General features: G+C 39.8%; 2 protein-coding genes across 2 annotated transcripts in view; one reads left to right on the top strand and one right to left on the bottom strand.

The window, feature by feature from the left end:
- tie1 (tyrosine kinase with immunoglobulin-like and EGF-like domains 1) overlaps window positions 1-12,294 on the bottom strand; it is a 115,364-nt gene extending 103,070 nt beyond the window's left edge. Inside the window, exon 1 of the mRNA XM_061975673.2 lies at window positions 12,228-12,294. The gene's annotated coding sequence lies outside the window, so the exon portion shown is untranslated. The remainder of the gene's footprint in view (window positions 1-12,227) is intronic.
- Window positions 8,928-23,218, top strand: lg14h1orf210 (linkage group 14 C1orf210 homolog). The gene is made up of 4 exons (XM_061975675.2): window positions 8,928-9,023; window positions 18,316-18,691; window positions 18,827-19,009; window positions 22,580-23,218. The coding sequence occupies exons 2-4, from the start codon at window positions 18,640-18,642 to the stop codon at window positions 22,747-22,749; spliced, it is 405 nt and encodes a 134-aa protein (XP_061831659.1). The 5' UTR covers window positions 8,928-9,023; window positions 18,316-18,639; the 3' UTR covers window positions 22,750-23,218.

Genomic DNA, 23,218 nt, shown 5'->3' with positions numbered 1-23,218 from the left:
CGCCTCTCACTGCTGGCAACGCCAGAGTGGAAGAGAGTCCAGCCCCTCTCAAGAGAAGTGGTTCCAGAGCCCTTGCTGTGCGTCGAAGTGAGTCCGACTATATATAGCCGGAACTTCTCCACCTCACGCACTAGCGCAGGCTCCTTCCCCCCCAGCGAAGTGACGTTCCACGTCCCAAGAGCCAGCTTATGTAGCCGAGGATCGGACCGCCAAGCGCCCTGCCCTCGGCTGCCACCCAGCTCACACTGCACCCGACCTCTATGGCCCCTGCTATGGGTGTTGAGCCCATTGGAGGGGGGACCCACGTTGCCTCTTCGGGCTGTGCCCGGCCGGGCCCCATGGGGACAGGCCCGGCCACCAGGCGCTCGCCATCGTGCCCCACCTCCGGGCCTGGCTCCAGAGGGGGGCCCCGGTGACCCGCGTCCGGGCGAGGGAAATCTGGGTCCTTTGTGTTTGTTCTTCATCGAGGTCTTCGAGCTGCTCTTTGTCTGATCCCTCACCTAGGACCAGTTTGCCTTGGGAGACCCTACCAGGGGGCATAGAAACCCCCGGACAACATAGCTCCTAGGATCATTGGGACACGCAAACTCCTCTACCACGGTAAGGTGGCAGCTCAGAGAGGAGTATATTTGTAACAGTGTTAAAGTTGTTTATACGGCCACCCTCAGTGTGACCTGTATGACTGTTGACCAATTATGCATTGCATTCACTTGTGTGTGTGAAAAGCCGTAGATATTATGTGACTGGGCCGGCACGCAAACAGTGCCTTTAAGATTTATTGGCGCTCTGTACTTCTCCCTGCGTGCGTGTAACACTCCGTACAGCTGCGTTTTAAAAAGTCATACATTTTACTTTTTGAAACCAATACCAATCATTTTGAAACCGATACCGATCATTTCCGATATTACATTTTAAAGCTTTTATCGGCCGATAATATTGGCAGTTCGATGTTATCGGACATCTCTAATTTAGGCAATATGTACATACTGATGTACATATTTCATCATTATGCCTCATTTGTAGCTATATTTGAGCTCATTTAATATCCTTTACTTTTTTCCCTTTAGCTGTATGTAATATTGGCTGCATTTCAGATAGTTGTGTGTGTGTCATGTTGTTCCAGACCACAGCAAACATTACCTAGCTTGCCAAAGATTGTAATTAATCTATTCAAAAAAGACAGCCTGCTGTTAGCCTGTTGTACACACACATATCTATATCCAGTAATTTCCAGGAGTTATCTCACCTTCTGAGTAGCCTCTGATTTACTAATGCTTTCTAATGTTGTAAAAATGTGTAGAATAAATATCAAATTTCAACATTTCTGTCACATAGTCATTTTGATAGTAGGCTATTATAGCTAATATAGACACTTACATCATGTGTTGCCTTCATTGTAAGACTTTTAATTTTTTGCGGCTCCAGACAGATTTGTTTTTTGTGTGTTTGGTCCAATGTGGCTCTTTCAACGTTTTGGGTTGCCGACCCCTGCCAAAGGAGTTGTTTGTTATATGGCTCTTCCTCAAGAAGTGTGTCTCTCTATTGTTCTTTACAGTGTGACACGTGTTGTCATTTCCTCCTCTGAGAGGGCTAAGCAGAGCTGGTCTATCTTCTGCACAGGGACGGCCATGGCCTCAGACCTCTGCCATCTCTTTGAGAAGACAAATAGTCAACATCCCATAGTAGAAAAAAAATGGAAAAGCCCCAGTACAGTCTCCCCCACACCTGCTGCAAAACATCTTTAAATTGTTTACATATGTTTGGACATTTTCTCATACCTCACAGGGGCTGTCTGCAACAATGCCAGACCTTCATTTTGATTATCGAAATAAAAGTATTTTATCATTAACAAGCTACATTATTAGTTTGGACACCCCTCTTCTAGATTTTCTTTTACAGTATTGTGCATTTAGATCTAATTATGTTTTGAATCTGTAAATAAAATAAAATAAATAATCTCTTATACTATATGCCTTATTCATATAGGCATATATCACATTCTGCCTGAAACCTCAAGATACACAGTTGAAGCGTCTTGAAAAACATATTGGATAAAAATAAAGTGTGAGGGAGGGAGAGCACGCCACTGAGCATGGCCCAGTGTCCAGGAAGTGGCCCTATTGTTTTCAGGGTCACCTGGTTTTTCCTTTCAGAGCCACCCGGCGTCTGTTGAGTCCCCAAAGGGGACTGTTCATCTTAAATAAACAAAAACGTCTTGTTGCACAATGGTCCTGATCTACTGAAATCCCAAATAACAAGGGCTAAATAGTGTGTGCAAAGTAAAAAATAAAAAATGCATGTACGGTTAGTGGTCTTGTTGTAGGGTGATCTACTAAGACTGAGTGCAGTAGGGGCCTATTTTACTTAGATCTAAATACCACGCTCTAAACAGTGCGTGCAATCTTTAAAACTAGCATGTACTATTTATTAGTGTGCGTGTGATCTACTAACATTGATTGTACAAATCAAAGGTGGTGCAGTCCGCCTTATTTAAATGAGGATTTTGCGTGTACTATCCGAGGCATCACCAGGGAGACACTCCTTTATTTACTGCACATGCATGTTGTCATTAGAGATGTCCGATAATGGCTTTTTTGCCGATATCCGATATTCCGATATTGTCCAACTCTTAATTACTGATTCCGATATCAACCGATACCGATATATACAGTCGTGGAATTAACACATTATTATGCCTAATTTTGTTGTGATGCCCCGCTGGATGCATTAAACAATGTAACAAGGTTTTCCAAAACAAATCAACTCAAGTTATGGCACTGCCATATTTATTATTGAAGTCACAAAGTGCATTATTTTTTTTAACATGCCTCAAAACAGCTGCTTGGAATTTGGGACATGCTCTCCCTGAGAGAGCATGAGGAGGTTGAGGTGGGCGGGCTTGGGGGCGGGGGGTTTGAGGTGGTGGAGATGGGGTGGTAGGGGGTAGCGGGGGGTGTATATTGTAGCGTCCCGGAAGAGTTAGTGCTGCAAGGGTTTCTGGGTATTTGTTCTGTCGTGTTTATGTTGTGCTACGGTGCGGATGTTCTCCCGAAATGTGTTTGTCATTCTTGTTTGGTGTGGGTTCACAGTGTGGCGCATATTTGTAACAGTGTTAAAGTTGTTTATATGGCCACCCTCAGTGTGACCTGTATGGCTGTTGACCAAGTATGAATTGCATTCACTTGTGTGTGTGAAAAGCCGTAGATATTATGTGACTGGGCCGGCATGCAAAAGTAGTGCCTTTAAGGTTTATTGGTGCTCTGTACTTCTCCCTACGTCCGTGTACACAGCGGCGTTTTAAAAAGTCATAAATTTTACTTTTTGAAACCGATTCCGATAATTTTGAAATCGATACAGATAATTTACGATGTTACATTTGAAAGCATTTATCGGCAGTCCAATATTATCGGACATCCCTAGTTGTCATGCTCCCATTTGTGGCGTTTTCTCTGTTTTCAAGACATCTATTACTTTTTATGGGCATTTTAAACACAGTCCAAAGTGCATCTACAAAAAAACCCAAATTTTTTTCCCCTTTTCTTTCAGCACTGAAGAGGTGCGATCATCTTAGAGAGGCGACACTCAGTGTGGCTACACTTACTGTGCCCAAGACACAAACAATTTTTTTTTATATAGGTGATATGTTAATAATTAATATTATAAATGAAAAAAAGAATGGCATTAAAAAAAGCGCATCAATCGAATTTGTTTAATCATCCCCTTAAGTCATCCAGTATGGAGCTATAAAATTATGAAAGAATGTTGCTGAAAAGACGATATGTCTAATACTTGTATTTCTGACCATTCAAATATGTTGACACACACACGTAGAACAGAGGATCTCTGTTCATCATCTGTCTTTGCAGGGCAAGCACCAACCGACCCCTGTGTAGAACTGTCAGTTTGCATGTCCTTGTCACAAAATAACCTTGTTTTTAGCACGTAGGTGCTAAATAAAACGCTAAATAGAGCTCCAAAAACAGTGAAATATGTTGATAAATCAGATTGCGCGTGCTATATAATAAATTTGCATCTTCTCCTACCAGCATTGTGGGCGTTTTGATGATCGGCATATTTTTGGGCATATTAATGAAGACAAAATAAATTGCACGCCTTATTCTGCTCACCTAACAGACGCAATCCACTTTACACACATTAAGTAGATCAGCTTTGCATGTGCGATCCAGCTCTATAATCACTCGCCATACAGCAATAGATGATATCTATTACCTGACCGCTTCTATGTTAGCTACCTCCCTTTGTTTATAATGTATATTTTCTGCAGAAACTACTCTCTATTTTATGCTGCCCTTTTTTTGTTCCACCTGTTAGATATACTGTAATATTGTACATGGTAATTGGGATTTGTTATATATTGTATACATTATATAAAAATATAATATAATATAACAATATAATATATCAGTATATACTATATACTATATATATAATATGTAAATATTACATATGTTATTGTGGGTGGAGGTGTGGCCAACGCGCCTGCAGGAGCAAAGGTGTGAGGCCTCTGTCTATGGTACTGAGGACGAGCACCATTGGATGGGGGCGGGGCATGTGCTGACGGCGAGACACAGCTGACAGGTGATTATATTTCACAGGTGGTACGTGTAAATCTAATCATCTGTTGTCTTTAACAGTAAGCGGCCGAGAGCAGGGGAGGAGAGAAGGACTGGGAGAGACTGACAAGTCACGTACTTCTGAAAATACATTTTGATTCATTGTTGAGCATTAAAACTTTGTTAAAAACTGCACGCCTGGCTTCGATGACGTGTGTACAGTGGAAATGCTAGGAAGCAACTTCTACAGTTATATTTTATATTGCTACTAGGGTTCCTTTACTTTATACCTGCATCATCCTTTCCATCCCTACCCTTTCTATCGTTTGTAACTGAACTACTGTGTGGAACAAGTTCCCTTGTGGATCAGTAAAGTTTATCTAAGTCTAAGTCTAAGTCTAAGTGCAACAGTGGTGAGGATTTGGATGTACTACCAGCTGTCACCATAGAGACAGTCATTTCCCTCCATATTCATGGCATCATGCGCCAACCCATGATGTGTTGCTATGTTGTGGAACAGCAGCACATAACTATAATCCACCTGCGCCACCTTTTCAGGGTAAAATAGACTATAGACTATTTAACCAAAATGTTTTGGCAGGCTGAAGATGAGCTTTTCAACGTATCTCGTTCAAATGTAAGCTACCATATAGCAATATTCTGCCCGAGTTGTAGGGTTGAGCACATGAATGAAAATATTATTGTGTCCCAAGTGCGTAGAAAGTGTATGCGCTTGCTCGTCATGTATGACAAAGGATTCGACACCAGGGACAAGGCACCAGAAAAACGACCCTATATTTGGAATGGTTTCTTTTGGTGTCTGGCCCCGAATCAGCCCATAGGACGGTCTGACGTCTGACAGTACAAATACGTTGACAGACGTACGGAAGATTGTCTTTCTCTGTCGTCTCACCAATCACCTCCTTCTCGCTACAAATGACCACAGCCATTTGTGGGTAACTGAGCCAGTTTTCCCATATCTTCCAAACGTGCTATCACTAAACACAGGTTGCAAACAGTTTCAGGTCTGATAAATCACATTGCGGATACATTGTAGATCACACCTAATGTGTGTTGCATAATTCTCCTCCAGTTAGAAAATATTACAAAATCCCTCACATGCTCGCCACATGTAAAAGTCTAACACCCCAAATTATTTTGAGTCTCCCCTGAGAGGAAATTCACTGTATTTTTGCAAGACTAGTAGAATGGACACAGCAGTAATAAAACTACAATATGAACCACTTTATTTTCCTGTTACGCCATGCACGACTATTGCTGGGTTGCATATGACGTCACGTCCCCGTTTTTCTTCTTCGCGGCTTAATTGATATTATGGTCAAAGAGCTTGAGCGTAGCAATATGACAAGTGAGAGTGAGTGTAGAGTTTGAGTAGAAAATGCCATATTTCCGTTCTGTTCTTGGGTGTTCCTATCGTTCAAATATAGAGATCGGAAAAGGCTCTTAAAAATATCCCTTTCATCATATTGTAGAATCAATCAGACAATCAGACCATGCTTGTGTCTGCAGTGATCACTTTGTAAAATGTTTGTTTAAACATTTGATTTGTTTGAGAAACTTTTTGTTTTTCTCTAGTATATCAGTAGTGTTTGAGAGCAGAACTCAACGTAAAAAAAAAGACAATGGATCACATTAGTTTTTGTTCTTTTTTGTTTGCTATGCCTAAATATAACTACGAAGACCTGGTTGTGCAATTGAACTAACGTCATGTTAAGTCTGAGTAATAAATATTGGGATTGTTGGTAAAATCCACTTTATTTTCGTTGTCGATTTTCATAACAGAAACTTAGTTGTTGTTGTGCAGGAAAGCCAACTGCTTTATTTGACACAAATGACCATATTATTGCATCTTTGGTGCTATTTGTTAGCATCAAGAATATATCCTTAATATTATTAATAAACTAGATGAACACTTCTCTCGTAGGCTCAACAGCATATAGTGAATCTTGAAATCGCTAGCAAACATTGCTGAACAACAGGGACATCTATAGCTAAATAATGAAACCAATTATGAACTTCACACCATAAAAACAACTGCAGACATGAATTGTAGATAAGGGTAATACTAGTAGCAAAAATCAACTACAAACAAACTTATCTTTTTCCTCATTAGCGTCACAATCACAGCAGCACGGCACTCGTTTTGTCAATCAAATACGTTACTTACCAATGCACAAATAAATCCAACTTTGTCTTTCCCGGAATCATGTTTAATTTGCGGATCCTGCAGATGTAAAGACATGATGTCCCTCCAATACTTTCTTCTTTAAATAATGCTAAGTGTCAAAGGAAGCTTGGTCAAAGCGAGCAGTAACGTCTTGGTGATGATCCATCCATACATCCATTTTCTACCGCTTGTCCCGTTCGGATGAATGGTTTGAATCTTTAAACAAATATTTTTCTTAAGAGTGTATAAATCAAGTCCATCCTATTTTAAATATTTGTTCATAATCGCTTGTATATTTGCCTCTAAACGGCTCAATATACGCCCAAATCTTCTCACCCTGGACACAAACTATTCTCCCCTCTCCCCTCAGGCAGGAGACTACGGTCCATCCAGACCCACACCTCCCGCCACCTGAGCAGTTTTAGCCCCTCGGCCATCAGGCACACGAACAATAACTCCTAACAGTAGCTCCTTTGAATTCCTTTCTAAGTCTATAACAAGATCTGATAGCTCAGTTAGAGCTCTTGTTATTATCAAATCTGTGTTATATGTGTTTTATGTTGCACGATCGCACCAAGAAAAATTCCTAGTTTGTGAACCAGTTCTCAAACAATGGCAATAAAAACTATTCTGATTCTGATTCTGATTGTGATTCAAATTTGAACTGATGCTGGTAACAAAACTGTAGCCTAAAAGGAAATCTCGACTTGTGGTCCCCAACCTTTTTTTCACCACGAACCGGTTTAATGAAAGCATTATTTTCAGGGACCGGCTTTCCACTTTAGCAGGATGAATACAACAAAGATAAGTGCATGAAAAATACAACTCACTATAACGCTGAATTAGTGAATTAGTGCATTTCATCATGTCACAAAGTTAAAACAAATAAAACAAATGGCAACTTCCTATGAGGAGTGTTATTGTTTATTGGTATGTCTAGTGCAGTGGTTCTTAACCTTGTTGGAGGTACCGAACCCCACCAGTTTCATATGCGCATTCACCGAACCCTTCTTTAGTGAAAAATAAATTGTTTTTTTTTTTTTTCAAATTCAAGACAAAGTTATATGTTGTTGGTAACACTTTAGTATGGGGAACATATTCTAAGTAACAAATAATTAATTTAGAGTTATTTTGTTAGGGCCAGGGTTAGAGGGTTAGGGTTATAATAAGGCCATGCCGATTAAGGCATTAATAAGTACTTAATAATGACTAGTTAAGAGCCAATATGTTACTAATTTGCATGTTAATAAGCAACTAATTAATGGTGAACATGTTCCCCATACTAAAGTGTTACCATGTTTTTTTACTGGTGCACAAAATGAGCCGTGCATGAACATCACCTTGTTCAAAGAACAAAACCAACACAGTGCATAAACTCACCACAAATTACACACCTGCAAATCAGTCGGACTTCTGCTGTTGCCGTATCCGTAATACGCCGATAGGGAGAAGTTTTATTTACACGATGAGTCGGGTGTGTTTTGACCTCCGCCAAACCACTAAGCCCGACTCACCGAACCCCTAGAGTTTGATCGAACCCAGGTTAAGAACCACTGGTCTAGTGGGAAAGGCCAAGGTTAAGTCAAAGAAAATGCAGTCGTTTATAAGTTATTTCATGTTTCTGTGCAGCCCGGTAGCAAATGCGTCACAGACCGGTACTGGCCCCCGGACCGGTGGTTGGGGACCACTGCTCGAGCTCATCACCTGAAACCTGGTAGTGCCTCTAGGTCACGTGATTGCAACCCAGCAATAGACAAAAATATTGGGTTGAATCTCTAAAACTAAAGTTTAAACCCACATCTTGCCGCCATGGTACTGTGCTCTCTCATAGTTGATGTGTGTTTCTATGTTTCTTGCATTGAACGAAGACAACACAGTCTACGTAATCAAATTATCGTTGCGTTAAATATATTTGTCCAATAAATCTGATTCTGATTTAGTTGTCCACAGTCTTAAATATTCACATTTTAGACATTTCTATGTTATTTGCTGTTGCTTTTACAGTATTGTTGTCCCTATATTGTAATCCGGGTGCAATCAAATGAGAGCAGACCAGCAGGTGAGACGGAGCACACCTTACAGTAGTCATCATGTTACTCATTAACAGCCTTTCAGGGAAGTAGCTGCAGGCCACGCCTCTTTCAACCTTTGTACAATGTTTGTCCGTTTTACAAACCCAAAAATGGAGTAAATGTGAAACATGAGAGCCACTTCACCTCGCATAATCTCTTAAAGACAGGATGGGACTGACTCGTGATCAGGTAAGACTACTCAGAAACCTGTTGTTTGTTGATGGTAATAATTAGATTATTGTATAAGTGCATTATGCAAATTGATGCAATAGCATAAATCAATGAAAATGAATGTCATCTTAAAGTCATAAAACATTGTTTACTGTGACTTGTAAAGGGTAATTCCAAGTAAGTACAGTTCAGATCTTGCACCGTGCTCCAGTGGTTTCAGTCAATAATGTATTTTAATTATTGTCATTGTTTATACCTCAAATAGCACTGATATATGTTTGAACAGGATGTAGGAGGCACATTTATAAGTAACCAGACTGGATTTACACAAACTAAAGTTGAACCATTTAACAACGTATCTAGTCATGCAGGTAACCAGGGGCATCAACGTGATCAAGTTGAATTGAATCAAATTGAGAATGTCTGACAGAAATATAACAAAACCATCTGTGGTAGCATAGGAGCAAGTTTCATACAAGTTTCATTTTAGTTGTCATTGTCCATGACTGTGGTGCATTCAAAGACCCTTGATTAAAGTTAGAAAAAGAGGTGTCACTGACTCTTAGAATATGCATTAATAATAATATAATCACATTAATAATAATGTATTATTGTGATTCATATTTTCCCCTGATTATAACCATTTTTTGTATCAGCTAATCTCTACTTCACACTCTGGTGAAATGGGAAATTTGACAGATTTATAAACATATTTGAGTAAGTAATGACAGGTTATGTGATGTTTTTAATTTCATATTCTGGCCAACATAAAGTAGTGAGAAACACATCAATAATGAATAAAGCTAAACATGTTCTAGACCAAAAATCACTCCATATTCTTTACTGCTCGCTAGTGTTACCGTATCTGAGTTATTGTGTAGAAATATGGGGAAATAACTACAAAAGTACACTTCATTTATTAACGGTGTTACAAAAAAGATCAGTAAGAATAAAACATAATGTTGGATATACAGAACATACAAACCCTTTATTCATTGAATCAAAAATAGTCAAATTCCACGACATCGTGAATTTGCAAACAGCTAAAATCATGCACAAAGCAAAGTTTAATTTGCTACCCAAGAATATACAACAATTTTTCTCAACAAAAGAGGAGAAATATAATCTTAGAGAGAAATTATTTATTTAAAACATGTGTACGCATGTACAACACTTAAGGCCTTCAGTATATCAGTATGTGGAATTAAATTATGGAATGGATCAAACAATCAAACAATGTACTAATATGATCCACTTCAAGAAACTCTTCAAACTTTAAGTGTTCACAAAGTACAAAGAAGAAGAACCATGATAAACATTCTGAATTCATTCTCTAGATCAGTGGTTCTCAAATGGGGGTATGCGTGAGATTATTTTAAAATATTCTAAAAATAGCAACAATTCAAAAATCCTTTATAAATATAAATAAAAACCTATCTTTTTTTCCAAATAGTTCAAGAAAGACCACTACAAATGAGCAATATTTTGCACTGTTATACAATTTTATAAATCAGAAACTGATGACATAGTGCTGTATTTTACTTCTTTATCTCTTTTTTTTCAACCAAAAATGCTTTGCTCTGATTAGGGGGTACTTGAATTAAAAAAATATTTCACAGGGGGTACATCACTGAAAAAAGTTTGAGAACCACTGCTCTAGATAATCTTACTTATCTCACCATATGAAATATAACTTATTTCATTAATTATTATTTATGTATTTATTTGTTATTACTTATGGAGTATATTGTGAATAAATTGAGAACAGGAAGTGAACAAAAGTTTTAGCAACTGCTATGTAAAGGAAAAGGGCTAGGACTAAATAAGATCTGCTTCTTCCTACTCCTTTTCGAACATGTTGAATAGAGAAACTGGAAATTGTGATGTATCATGTTGTATGCATCCATGTTCGAAATAAACACAAACTCAAACTCAAACTTTATATTGAGTTTGTTCGTACTTTTTTGTAAAAAAAAAATCAAACAAACAAACAAAAAACCTTCATTCTTCTTTTAAACACAACCAATATTTTTAAGGGGGTTTATCTAGATATGTTGTCGATATGTTAATCCCATTTTTAAAAAGTTAAAAACCGAAATAAGATTTTTACGTGTTTTAAAAAAGCAGGTTTCAACCATCCATCCCCATCCATCCATTTTCTACCGCTTATTCCCTTCGGGGTCGCGGGGGGCGCTGGAGCCTATCTCAGCTACAATCGGGCGGAAGGCGGGGTACACCCTAGACAAGTCGCCACCTCATCGCAGGGCCAACACAGATAGACAGACAACATTCACACTCACATTCACACACTAGGGCCAATTTAGTGTTGCCAATCAACCTATCCCCAGGTGCATGTTTTTGGAGGTGGGAGGAAGCCAGAGTACCCAGAGGGAACCCACGCAGTCACAGGGAGAACATGCAAACTCCACACAGAAAGATCCCGAGCCCGGGATTGAACCCAAGACTACTCAGGACCTTCGTATTGTGAGGCAGATGCACTAACCCCTCTTCCACCGTGCTGCCCAGGTTTCAACCAAATCCATGCAATATTAAATTGTTTTAGTGCATGTAAACATTCTAAGTGTGTGTATTGGGCAGTGACGTTGGTTTGAGGGGGGGTGGACCCATAATCAGGTGACCCAAGGTGTTGTTTTACTGATTCCTCGTAGCTCCTGACAGGCGAAACAAACAAAGGGTTTACATTCAACTTTAATATCCACGTTAAATCATCCCGCTGGCAAACAGGAATGGACGTAATTCACTGTGTGCTATTGTCCTTGAAAGAAACAATTCCACTGTCAAACTCCTCTGCAAATTGCACAGTGGATGAAAATACTTCAACTTGGCAGCGGGATAAGAGGGCTAAGGGGGAGTCTTGTTTTGCTGCTCTGTTAAGTTTAGGGGTGAGGGTCGGCTGTGATTAGCTGTGATGTATGACAATATACAATTGCAGCTGCAGAGAGAGAGAGAAAGTCATGCAGTACATAAAGCCAGAGGCATTTTGTGATAACAAATGATCAAATGAATTTTTAATTTACATCATTGGTGCACGGTTCAAAATATTTCCTATAGCATTTTCATAATCTCATTTGGATGTTTAATGCGGTTTGATGGCAGAAAGAAAGAGAATATTGCAAAAAATGACTCGGCACACTAAAAACAAAGAATGATCATTTAAAAACGTTTGCAGACGAATACAGAAATGTAGGCTCTTGCACTAACCTGAACATATCAAACATATGCATCATGCTGCATTTTTTTCACCTCCTCCAGTCTTGGTGTGGCACTCTTTTGTCCTCTGGCTTTGTGCGGACAAAACAGGAAGCGATAAATGTGCCCCTGTTGGTTTGTTTACAGCCAAGCCTGCTGAGGGGAGAACGAAAGGGAAGGGGCCTAATCATGGCTTGCAAAGCAAAGACAGGCCCCTCCTGCTGTGAAAAATCATCAGATATTCTATTTTCATTTCAAAAGAAAACAAAATGACTTATTGTAGTCTTGCTGCAAAACATTGGCAGATAAACTAATGCTGATTTACTGACGTGTCAGAAAATGTTCCTCCTTCCTGAGGAAATTTGGTTTCAGAGACTAAAAGAGAGAGATCCTCCCCGCTGAATGAAATATTTAATGATTGCATAACACAACTTGTGTGCTTGGCATCCTTACTCTGGGCCAATATTAAAATGTATGCATGCAAAAATATGGCAAGGCACCAGAAAGCCGTATGTATAGGTGCTTTCTTGTTTTAGCAAGACCAGGAGAATGTGCAGCATGACGTTGAAAATATACAACTCAGTGATAACGGGGGTATTCAGTAATAATAACACAGGAATTCCTAATGTTGGACCAGCTGATTAATTGCACCAGCACATTCTAATGATCACAGTACGGTGGTACCTCGGTTTTTGTTAGTAATCCGCTCCAAAAGGTCAGACGAAGACCGTTTCTTATGAAAACCGGTTACATTTTTCCCATAAGAAATGATATATACAAACCCCGTTTCCATATGAGTTGGGAAATTGTGTTAGATGTAAATATAAACGGAATACAATGATTTGCAAATCATTTTCAACCCATATTCAGTTGAATGCATTACAAAGACAACATATTTGATGTTCAAACTGATAAACTTTTTTTTTTTTGCAAATATTCATTAACTTTAGAATTTGATGCCAGCAACACGTGACAAAGAAGTTGGGAAAGGTGGCAATAAATAATGATAAAGTTGAGGAATGCTCATCAAACACTTATTTGGAACATCCCACAGGTGAACAGGCAAATTGGGTACAGGTGGGTGCCATGATTGGGCATAAAAGTCGATCCCAGAAATGCGAAGTCATTCACAAACAAGGATGGGGCGAGGGTCACCACTTTGTCAACAAATGTGTGAGCAAATTGTTGAACAGTTTAAGAAAAACCTTTCTCAACCAGCTATTGCAAGGAATTTAGGGATTTCACCATCTACGGTCCGTAATATCATCAAAGGGTTCAGAGAATCTGGAGAAATCACTGCACGTAAGCAGCTAAGCCCGTGACCTTTGATCCCTCAGGCTGTACTGCATCAACAAGCGACATCAGTGTGTAAACGATATCACCACATGGGCTCAGGAACACTTCAGAAACCCACTGTCAGTAACTACAGTTGGTCGCTACATCTGTAAGTGCAAGTTAAAACTCTCCTATGCAAGGCGAAAACCGTTTATCAACAACACCCACAAACGCCGTCGGCTTCGCTGGGCCTGAGTTCATCTTAGATGTACTGATACAAAGTGGAAAAGTGTTCTGTGATCTGACGAGTCCACGTTTCAAATTGTTTTTGGAAACTGTGGACGTCGTGTCCTCCAGACCAAAGAGGAAAAGAACCATCCGCATTGTTATAGGCGCAAAGTTGAAAAGAAATGTGTGATTGTATGGGAGTGTATTAGTGCCCAAGATATGGGTAACTTACACATCTGTGAAGGCGCCATTAATGCTGAAAGGTACATACAGGTTTTGGAGCAACATATGTTGCCATCCAAGCAACGTTACCATGGACGCCCCTGCTTATTTCAGCAAGACAATGCCAAGCCACTTGTTACACCAACGTGGCTTTATAGTAAAAGAGTGCGGGTACTAGACTGGCCTGCCTGTAGTCCAGACCTGTCACCCATTGAAAATGTGTGGCGCATTATGAAGCCTAAAATACCACAACGGAGACCCCCGGACAGTTGAACAACTTAAGCTGTACATCAAGCAAGAATGGGAAAGAATTCCACCTGAGAAGCTTAAAAAATGTGTCTCCTCGGTTCCCAAACGTGTACTGATTGATGTTAAAAGGAAAGGCCATGTAACACAGTGGTGAACATGCCCTTTCCCAACTACTTTGGCACGTGTTGCAGCCATGAAATTCTAAGTTAAGTATTATTTGCAAAAAAAATATATAAAGTTTATGAGTTTGAACATCAAATATCTTGTCTTTGTAGTGCATTCAACTGAATATGGGTTGAAAAGGATTTGCAAATCATTGTATTCCGTTTATAATTTCATCTAACAGAATTTCCCAACTCGTATGGAAACGGGGTTTGTAAATCCAATAATTGAGATACCCCAAAATATTAATTTATAATAATGAAAACCTATATAAAGAAACAATAAATAGAGACCATTTATCATGACTTTTACCTTTATTGAAGGGAAGAGGGCAAAGGAGAGCCCCATTGACCCCATCTTCATACTTTGCTATGAGTTTTTTATTGAAGTCTGTGGAGGGAGAGTGTGATCAGCGCGCCCGCAGGAGCAAAGGTCACCGCCTCTGTCGATGAAGGTTTGCGGGTCTTCCGTCTCCGCCATCCGGTGCATCTTCACGGCCGCCAATGTTGGCGCTGCCGCCGCAGGTGTCCCTGCTGCAGACCGCTCCACCAGCGCTCGCAGCACTTGGCTCTGCTGCGCAATTTGCTCCTGCATGGCCTCCATCTGCCGATGGCTTGATGTGGACACCTCGGCTATGAGCTGCCCGAGTGCCTCTATTGGGCTCGTTGTCGACATTGTCCTTTTCCCTTTCAATTGGGCGCCAGATGTGGAAGTCGCTTCCTAGCAGCTCCACTGTAGACACGGCACAAGACCCAAGCGTGCAGGTTTTAACAAAGTTTTAATGAACAATTGTTTTAACAAAGTCTTTCTCTCCAGTAGAACGTGACCTTTCAGCCACGTCCGTATCCTTTCTCTCTCTCCGCTCACTGTTAAAGACAACAGATGATTAGATGACCACGTACCACCTGTGAAATTTAATCACCTGCCAGCTGTGTCTCGCCGTCCGTTACTTGAATGCCTCATAACGAGAAGAGTGTATGGACAGCGCAAGGAGCAGAGTGCTTGATTGACCCTGCTTCCACATGAAGAAAGTAGACAGATGTTCATCGTTTTGTGTGCGTTCTGTGAACAAATAAACCACATACTAGGGTTGTGCGGTATACTGGTACTGGTATAGTATGGCAGTACTAATGAATGAAAAACGGGCATGACGGAAACATTGTATGAAAAACAATATGATATTTCATTTTAATTTTTTATTATATTATATACTAATTATTTGTATCTCCATATTTATGATTTTATTTGCAATGTCCTTGTTGTTTCATCAGGCTGATGCTTGTTTTTATGGGGCTGTTTGTATTTAAGCCGTGTGAATTAATTATTTGTGAGAAGTGCTATATAAATAACATTTACTTACTTAAGGGAGTACAAACATCTAAAGGTGTTAAATTAAGTAATATAATAATAATGTACAGCATTTATGTACAGCATTATGTACAATTGGGGCGGTATAGCTCGGTTGGTAGAGTGGCCGTGCCAGCAACTTGAGGGTTCCCGGTTCGATCCCAGCTTCCGCCATCCTAGTCACTGCCGTTGTGTCCTTGGGCAAGACACTTTACCCACCTGCTCCCAGTGCCACCCACACTGGTTTAAATGTAACTTAGATATTGGGTTTCACTATGTAAAGCGCTTTGAGTCACTAGAGAAAAAGAGCTATATAAATATAATTCACTTCACTTCACTTCATTTACTTTGGAGAGTGGACGTCTGCGGTATATCCTTTAAGTTGCTTTCTCCGTCAAGCACACTATCAGCAGCTTTTCCATATTTTCATGGATAAATGTCCGCCGTTTATATATTATTTCAACATTCTTGGCTGGCGTCATAGACTCCTCCCGCTTCAGTATGGTGCAGACCACCAGCGATACGCTCGAATTGCTTCACCAAGTCAATTTCATGTCTGTGCTTATTTCTTTCATTTAATTCAGCGAAAACCATCCGATTCTTCTTCTCAGTATTGTCGTTACACTTCCTTCCAATTGTTGGAAAACAAAGCTATGTCAATCATTGGTTATAAGCCAATGCTAGTGAGGGAGACCAGATGCTTTGGGACGGCATTCGCTACAGTAACTACTGGCAGGGATTCTTCTAACTAAAGGTTTTGCTTGCAACTTAAAGGCCTACTGAAATGTGATTTTCTTATTCAAACGGGGATAGCAGGTCCATTCTATGTGTCATACTTGATCATTTCGCGATATTGCCATATTTTTGCTGAAAGGATTTAGTAGAGAACGTCGACGATAAGTTCGCAACTTTTGGTCGCTGATAAAAAAGCCTTGCCTGTACCGGAAGTAGCAGACGAGTAGCGTGACGTCACAGGTTGTGGAGCTCCTCACATCTGCACATTGTTTACAATAATGGCCACCAGCAGCGAGAGCGATTCTGACCGAGAAAGCGATGATTTCCCCATTAATTTGAGCGAGGATGAAAAATTTGTGGATGAGGAAAGTGAGAGTGAAGGACTAGAGGACAGTGGGAGCGATTCAGATAGGGAAGATGCTGTGAGAGGCGGGTGGGACTTGATATTCAGCTGACTATTATATGTCATAATACAAATGATGTCATTATAAGAGAGCTCCTGTTTTATGAAGTATAGGTAAAATGTAATACACACATGTCAGTTCACACAAACAATGTTGTGCTTGTTTTGTGTGTCAGTCAGACCTAAGGAGAAGGTTACACAGTATGTGAGCCTTCCTGTTTGCGATACACTTTTCCTGTTGTGGTTCTTATCCTCTGGAGCTCCTGACTACTCAAAGTCAATTAGGATTTCTGGATTGAAACATTTTGTGCATTGTCTCTATTTCATGTTGACAGACTTCAAATAAAGTGAAATAGTCAGGTCATGATATTGTTGTTGTTTTATGCATGACACAATTATGACAAATGCATGTACTGGCAGACATAATTTGCAAGAATCAATCCCATTGTGCATTTAGAGCAGTGTTTTTCAACCACTGCACACTAGTGTGCCGTGAGATACAGTCTGGTGTGCCGTGGGAGAATATGTAATTTCACCTATTTGGGTTAAAAATATTTTTTGCAAACCAGTAATAATAATCTGCAAATGTGCCGTTGTTGAGTGTCGGTGCTGTCGAGAGCTCGGCAGAGTAACCATGTTATACTCTTCCATATCAGCAGGTGGCAGCAAGTAGCTAATTGCTTTGTAGATGTCGGGAACATGGTTTGTCATGATCACAATATGCAGACGGCAGTGTGCAAGTAAAAAGGTATCTAATGCTTAAACGAAAAATAAACAAAAGGCGTGTGCCGCTAATAAAAGGCATTGACGCTTAGGGAAGGCTATGCAAAACGAAACTAAAACTGATCTGGTTGCAAAGTAAGCAAAAACCGAATGCTGTACGACACAAAAACTTACAGCGTGTGGAGCAGACAGCGTCCACAAAGTACATCTGAACATGACATGACAATCAATAATGTCCCTGCAAAGTAGGATAGCGACAACTTAAATATCGCCTTGATTGCTAAAACAAAGCAGGTGCAGGGAATAGCGCTCAAGTAAGACATGAAACTGCTACAGGAAAATACCAACAAAACAGGAAAAGCCAAAATAGGAGCGCAAGACAAGAACTAAAACACAAGAAGACACCAAAAAACTCCAAATAAGTCACGTCGTGATGTGACAGGTCGTGACAGTACTTTGAGACAAGAGCTATAGTGAGGCATGGTTGGTTATGGTTTTAATTCATATCAAACACTTGCGAGAACAACTTTTTATTGTCAATACCAGCTACTGAGTTTCATTTTTTAATGTTTTCTGCTGGTGGTGTGCCTCCACATTTTTTCAATGAAAAAAATGTGCCTTGGTTCAAAAAAGGTTGAAAAACACTGATTTAGAGAATGGGAGAGTGACACCCCCCTCTTCCTTTCTTCATGAAATGTCCAAAAAAGGGTTAATCATTAATTTATCTCCACTAATTCTGTTGTTTTTCTTCCTCAGCCTGATTAAAACAAGTGGACGTGGTACTCAGCTGCTGGAAAATAGGGTTGTCAACATTGAACACTGAATAGTCCTCTGTCACTCAACATTGCTCTCTTGTGGAATTTTGAGGCTACAACACCCGTACTGGCCAAGAGAAGATATCCAAACAAGATGCGGCATCCTTTGAAGCGTGTTTGACCTTCTAAAGAGCTTCACACCTAGATCTCTAGATACAACAGTGGCACAAGACTGTCATCTATGTGTGGGATATGATTATCGGCTAGAGGTTGAGTCCAAGAAGCAGCAAATTGAGTCAAAAAAGAAACATTTCCTAAAAGGCGGATGGAAGCATTTTCAAATAGCACATCACCTACAGCCACAGCAGCTCCAAATGGTGAGGAACTCCAGACTAAGCCATTTTAATTTAGGATCATTCGTAAATCAAAGAAGCCAGAGGGAAAACAGATTATACAGTATAATCACTTTGCTCTTCATTGATTATAAGATGTGATTTGTTATGCTTTGTCAGGCACAAGGAAGTCCACTTCTCACAGGTGGGAGTTCCTGGTGGCGGTCCTGGCCGTAGCCATCTTCCTCGCCATTCTCATGGCCGTCGTGGCTAAGTGTCAAGTGATTAGGCGCTACCTGGCGAGCTACCGGCACACTCGGCTAAGAGAGTCAGACACATTCAACCAGTGTGAGCAATCGTCAGGTACAGTAGACTTAGTCTTAGACTTAGACAAACTTTAATGATCCACAAGGGAAATTGTTCAACACAGTAGCTCAGTTACAATGATGGAAAGTGTAAGGATGGAAAGGACAATGCAGGTATAAATAGACTAATATAGCGATAAAAAAAATCTAACATATATACAAATATATACATAATATGTGTACAGAATAATATATATACATATATTATATATATATTATATATTATATATATATAATATATAATATATATATAATATATGTATATTATATATATACAAAAAATCTAACATATATACAAATATATACATAATATGTGTACAGAATAATATATATACATATATTATATATATATTATATATTATATATATAATATATAATATATAATATATATATCTGTATATTATATATATAATATATTATATATATATAATATATATATAATATATGTATATATATTATTCTGTACACATATTATGTATATATTTGTATATATGTTAGATTTTTTTTATCGCTATATTAGTCTATTTATACCTGCATTGTCCTTTCCATCCTTACACTTTCCATCATTGTAACTGAGCTACTGTGTTGAACAATTTCCCTTGTGGATCATTAAAGTTTATTGTGTCTATTATGTCAGTCCTCAATGCACTGGAATTTAAGGAACATGTCATTTGCATTCTGCAGCTGAGATAGGCTCGAAAGGGACAAGCGGTAGAAAAATGGATGGATGGATGGATGGATGTCATTTTCATTCACGCTGCACACAGTCGTGCCTCAACTTACAAGCTTGATTGTTTCTGTGACAGAGCTTTTAACTCAAAACACTTTTGAAATGTAACCTGTCTTTTAAGAAGAAAAAAAGCTCTGGATAATAAATATTGTATGCAAAACAATACAATACAATGTACTACTTACAACTACAGTAGTTTATGTAGTAATGTAATAATGTAAAGTCATAATAATGTACAGCATTTACTGTGCCTATGTCAACATCAAGCTACTTCCTCGCCTTGGTGCTTGTGAAAGTTTATTCTAGATCATAAATCATGCCTCTCACCTTTACAGTAGAAGAATGAGGACGTATTCTGATAATTTGACAGCCAATTTAGACCCGTAAGTGGCGAGAAAGACTCAAAAAGACGCTTGGTTCCACCCCACTTGTCTTCGCGAGAATTATTAGTCAATTTTCATCTAGACAGGAATTTAACAAGATTCTATCAGTCGGCATACTAATGACAGCAGACATGGTGCAGCAAGTGATGTTTTGTTTGTTTGTTTTGCCCTAGTGCAGCTGGGTTACAAACATCGACTAAACAATGACGTTTGAATTCAGCAGCCGCTGGTACAATGTAGTGTAAACCGCTTTTGTCCACGCTCCTCTTGGACCACTCCTCACGCTGTTTAGCGATAATGTGGAAATTGACAATATTACACGTTGACGGTGGCGGTCCATGCGTTTCTCACCTAGGCCTTCAGTGATGTCCTACTTAGTTCGACTTCACCTCCCAAAATACCGTAATTTATGTCACCACATGGACACGGCTGGAGATACTATACAGAAACCCACTTGCACACTACTGTGCATTGAAACCCCTCAGCAGTGTACGAAACAGTCTATTTTTTTGGTGCTTTTAACATTCAATAAACCCGCTTCAGCAATTAAAACATATCTTACGTGGTACTGTTCAATTTAAAAGTATTGTATAAGACAAATGAAACATGAAAAAATTAACAAATTAAATATTTGAACCGGCAATTTGAAGCACCCATTCGACGCTATATAAGCCAGTCGTACTGCTCGTAGTCGGTAGTTGGTCATATTCGGTTGATTCGTGTGAAAGTGGCAGGCAAACCATTTCACCGCCGGGATAGCTTCCGGTGTCAGCCGACCTCGTCTCACAAGATGTTGTTTCTCATAAGTATCCTTCTTGAAAATGGCCTTGCAAATATGTATCTGCCACCTAATCATCATGTTGCTCTCCTTCTTTGTGAGTACCGGTGAGTTTTCTGTGGCTTTCTATGGCCCGGTGCCACTTCCTGTTTTCGCAACTTGTGATTGGATACTCACTTGGGACTCCTAAGTGAGTATCCAATCACAGCGTAAGGCCAGTTAGAAGGCCTTACTGACAACGACTCGTGATCTGATTGGCTATCGTAATTGTCTATCAACCGTATGTGTCCGTTCACTTACAGTGCACACACGCCTGCATTGTTCATTCTGAAGGCCCCGGGCAGATTTCGTACAGCATGGCAACATAAGCTAGCTGAATTCTGATTGGATACAAACTCTAACCTAAAAACAACAGCACTGGAAAGAGCATAATATGACATGAAGAGTATATGAATACTTTTGTTCTGCCATTTGAGTACTGGCGAGCGATCTCTAAATCCGGGAACATATCCTTCACGGATTTGTTGAAAACATCCGCAAATGAGAACGAAATGTTGCTTGCAAGGTGGCTCATAATACTGTGTTACCGCCACCTTGTGCTTCTCTGACCGTTCATGAGTGACTATATCCATTCGGCCACCGTGTTATGGGTTATAGATAAACCTATGGATAACGGAGACATATATAATAGTCTCCTTTTCAGGTGAGAGGACGCTAAAGGCAGTGCCTTTAAGGCACGCCCCCAATATTGTTTGTCCGGCTGGAAATTTTGGATATTACAACTTGCCGTAGTTTTGAAGTAATGCATGATGGGAATCCGGATGTTGTGTGTCAGTGTATTAACCTGCCGGCTGGAATAAACACATGCTGAGAAATAGTTCCGTGCCTGCCTACTTTATGGGTTATAGATAAACCTATGGATAACGGAGACACATATAATAGTCTCCTTTTCAGGTGAGAGACGACGCTAAAGGCAGTGCCTTTAAGACACGCCCCCAGTATAGTTGTCAGGCTGGAAATCGGGAGATTTTCGGGAGAATGGTTGTCCCGGGAGATTTTCGGGAGAGGCACTGAAATTCGTGAGTCTACCGGAAAATTCGGGAGGGTTGGCATTGGCAAGTATGGTTAGGCCAGCAGAGAAGGCCTTGGTGGCCCTGACGACCTACCACTGCATGTGGACATACAGAACCAATTTTTGATAGATACAAGGATGGAAAAGGGTGTCAAATGTTTTTGTCCACAAAAACGGTCAACTATTTATGTTTAAGTCAGTTTAAGCAGGAAATGTGGGGCTACCTGCAACATAATGGACCCGGACTTGATGAGTTGGTTAACATAAACAGGTACCGTATTTTTCGGACTATAAGTCGCAGTTTTTTTCATAGTTTATGAAAGTTGCCTAATGTTTTTTTCCTTCTTTATTATGCATTTTCGGCAGGTGCGACTTATACTCCGGTGCGACTTATACTCTGAAAAATACGGTATTAGCAGGACCGACTTAAGCGGGTTCCACTGATCTGAAGTATCAACCATGACTGTAAAATGGTCACATTGGTTTTATTTGGGAAAATGTATGGTTACATAAATGTGCTTCATTGATAAAGAGAGACCCAATAATAATAATGCATTTTGCATTGCACTAATTACCTGTCATTCTCACTGTGGTCATGTGTGCAGGCCTGGAGGTGGACTTTGACCCCCACCCTCCTGTGAGTGCTGATGACGATGATGGCTTCATTGAGGACAACTACATCCCAGCAAGTGAAAGAGAGAGAGCTCGAAGAGAAGCAGAGGACATGGAGGACACAGAAGAGGAGATGGACGAAATTGAATTCCCCATCACTTAGAAAGAGTGGCATACTCTGACGCATAAATACCTGAACTCCCAAGTGAGCCTATACAACCAAAGACAAAATGGGCACTTAACAGCTGAAGCATGCAGGATTCTGGCATGATCATGCTTGCAAGTCATGGACACAATGGTCTGTCAGGCTGTCATTCAGGTGTGCAGATTTGTAAAATATTTTTGGGATATGGAATACAAACCAAGTGCATGCCCTATTTGTTTTATGGCCGCATAAAATAGAGGTTTTAATACCTGAATATCAAAGCCGTTGACGCATTTAAAGAAACTTGAAATCATGCCTGAATCAATCATTTTAATTGCATTTTTCTTCATTTTGAAGCCCAGGTTTTGAAGAGAAATAACTCTCTTTGACTGATGGCGCTATTGTTTGTATTGAAGTATGTGTGGAATTTATTTTTAAACAGCTTTTAAACTGTTAGCATATTCTTTGTTTTAAAGGGAAAATCTTT

The sequence above is a fragment of the Nerophis lumbriciformis genome, linkage group LG14 (genome assembly GCF_033978685.3).
Source record: "Nerophis lumbriciformis linkage group LG14, RoL_Nlum_v2.1, whole genome shotgun sequence".
Lineage (NCBI taxonomy): Eukaryota > Metazoa > Chordata > Actinopteri > Syngnathiformes > Syngnathidae > Nerophis > Nerophis lumbriciformis.
Note: the sequence above shows the minus strand (reverse complement) of the source record. Positions and strands in the feature narration are given on the sequence as shown.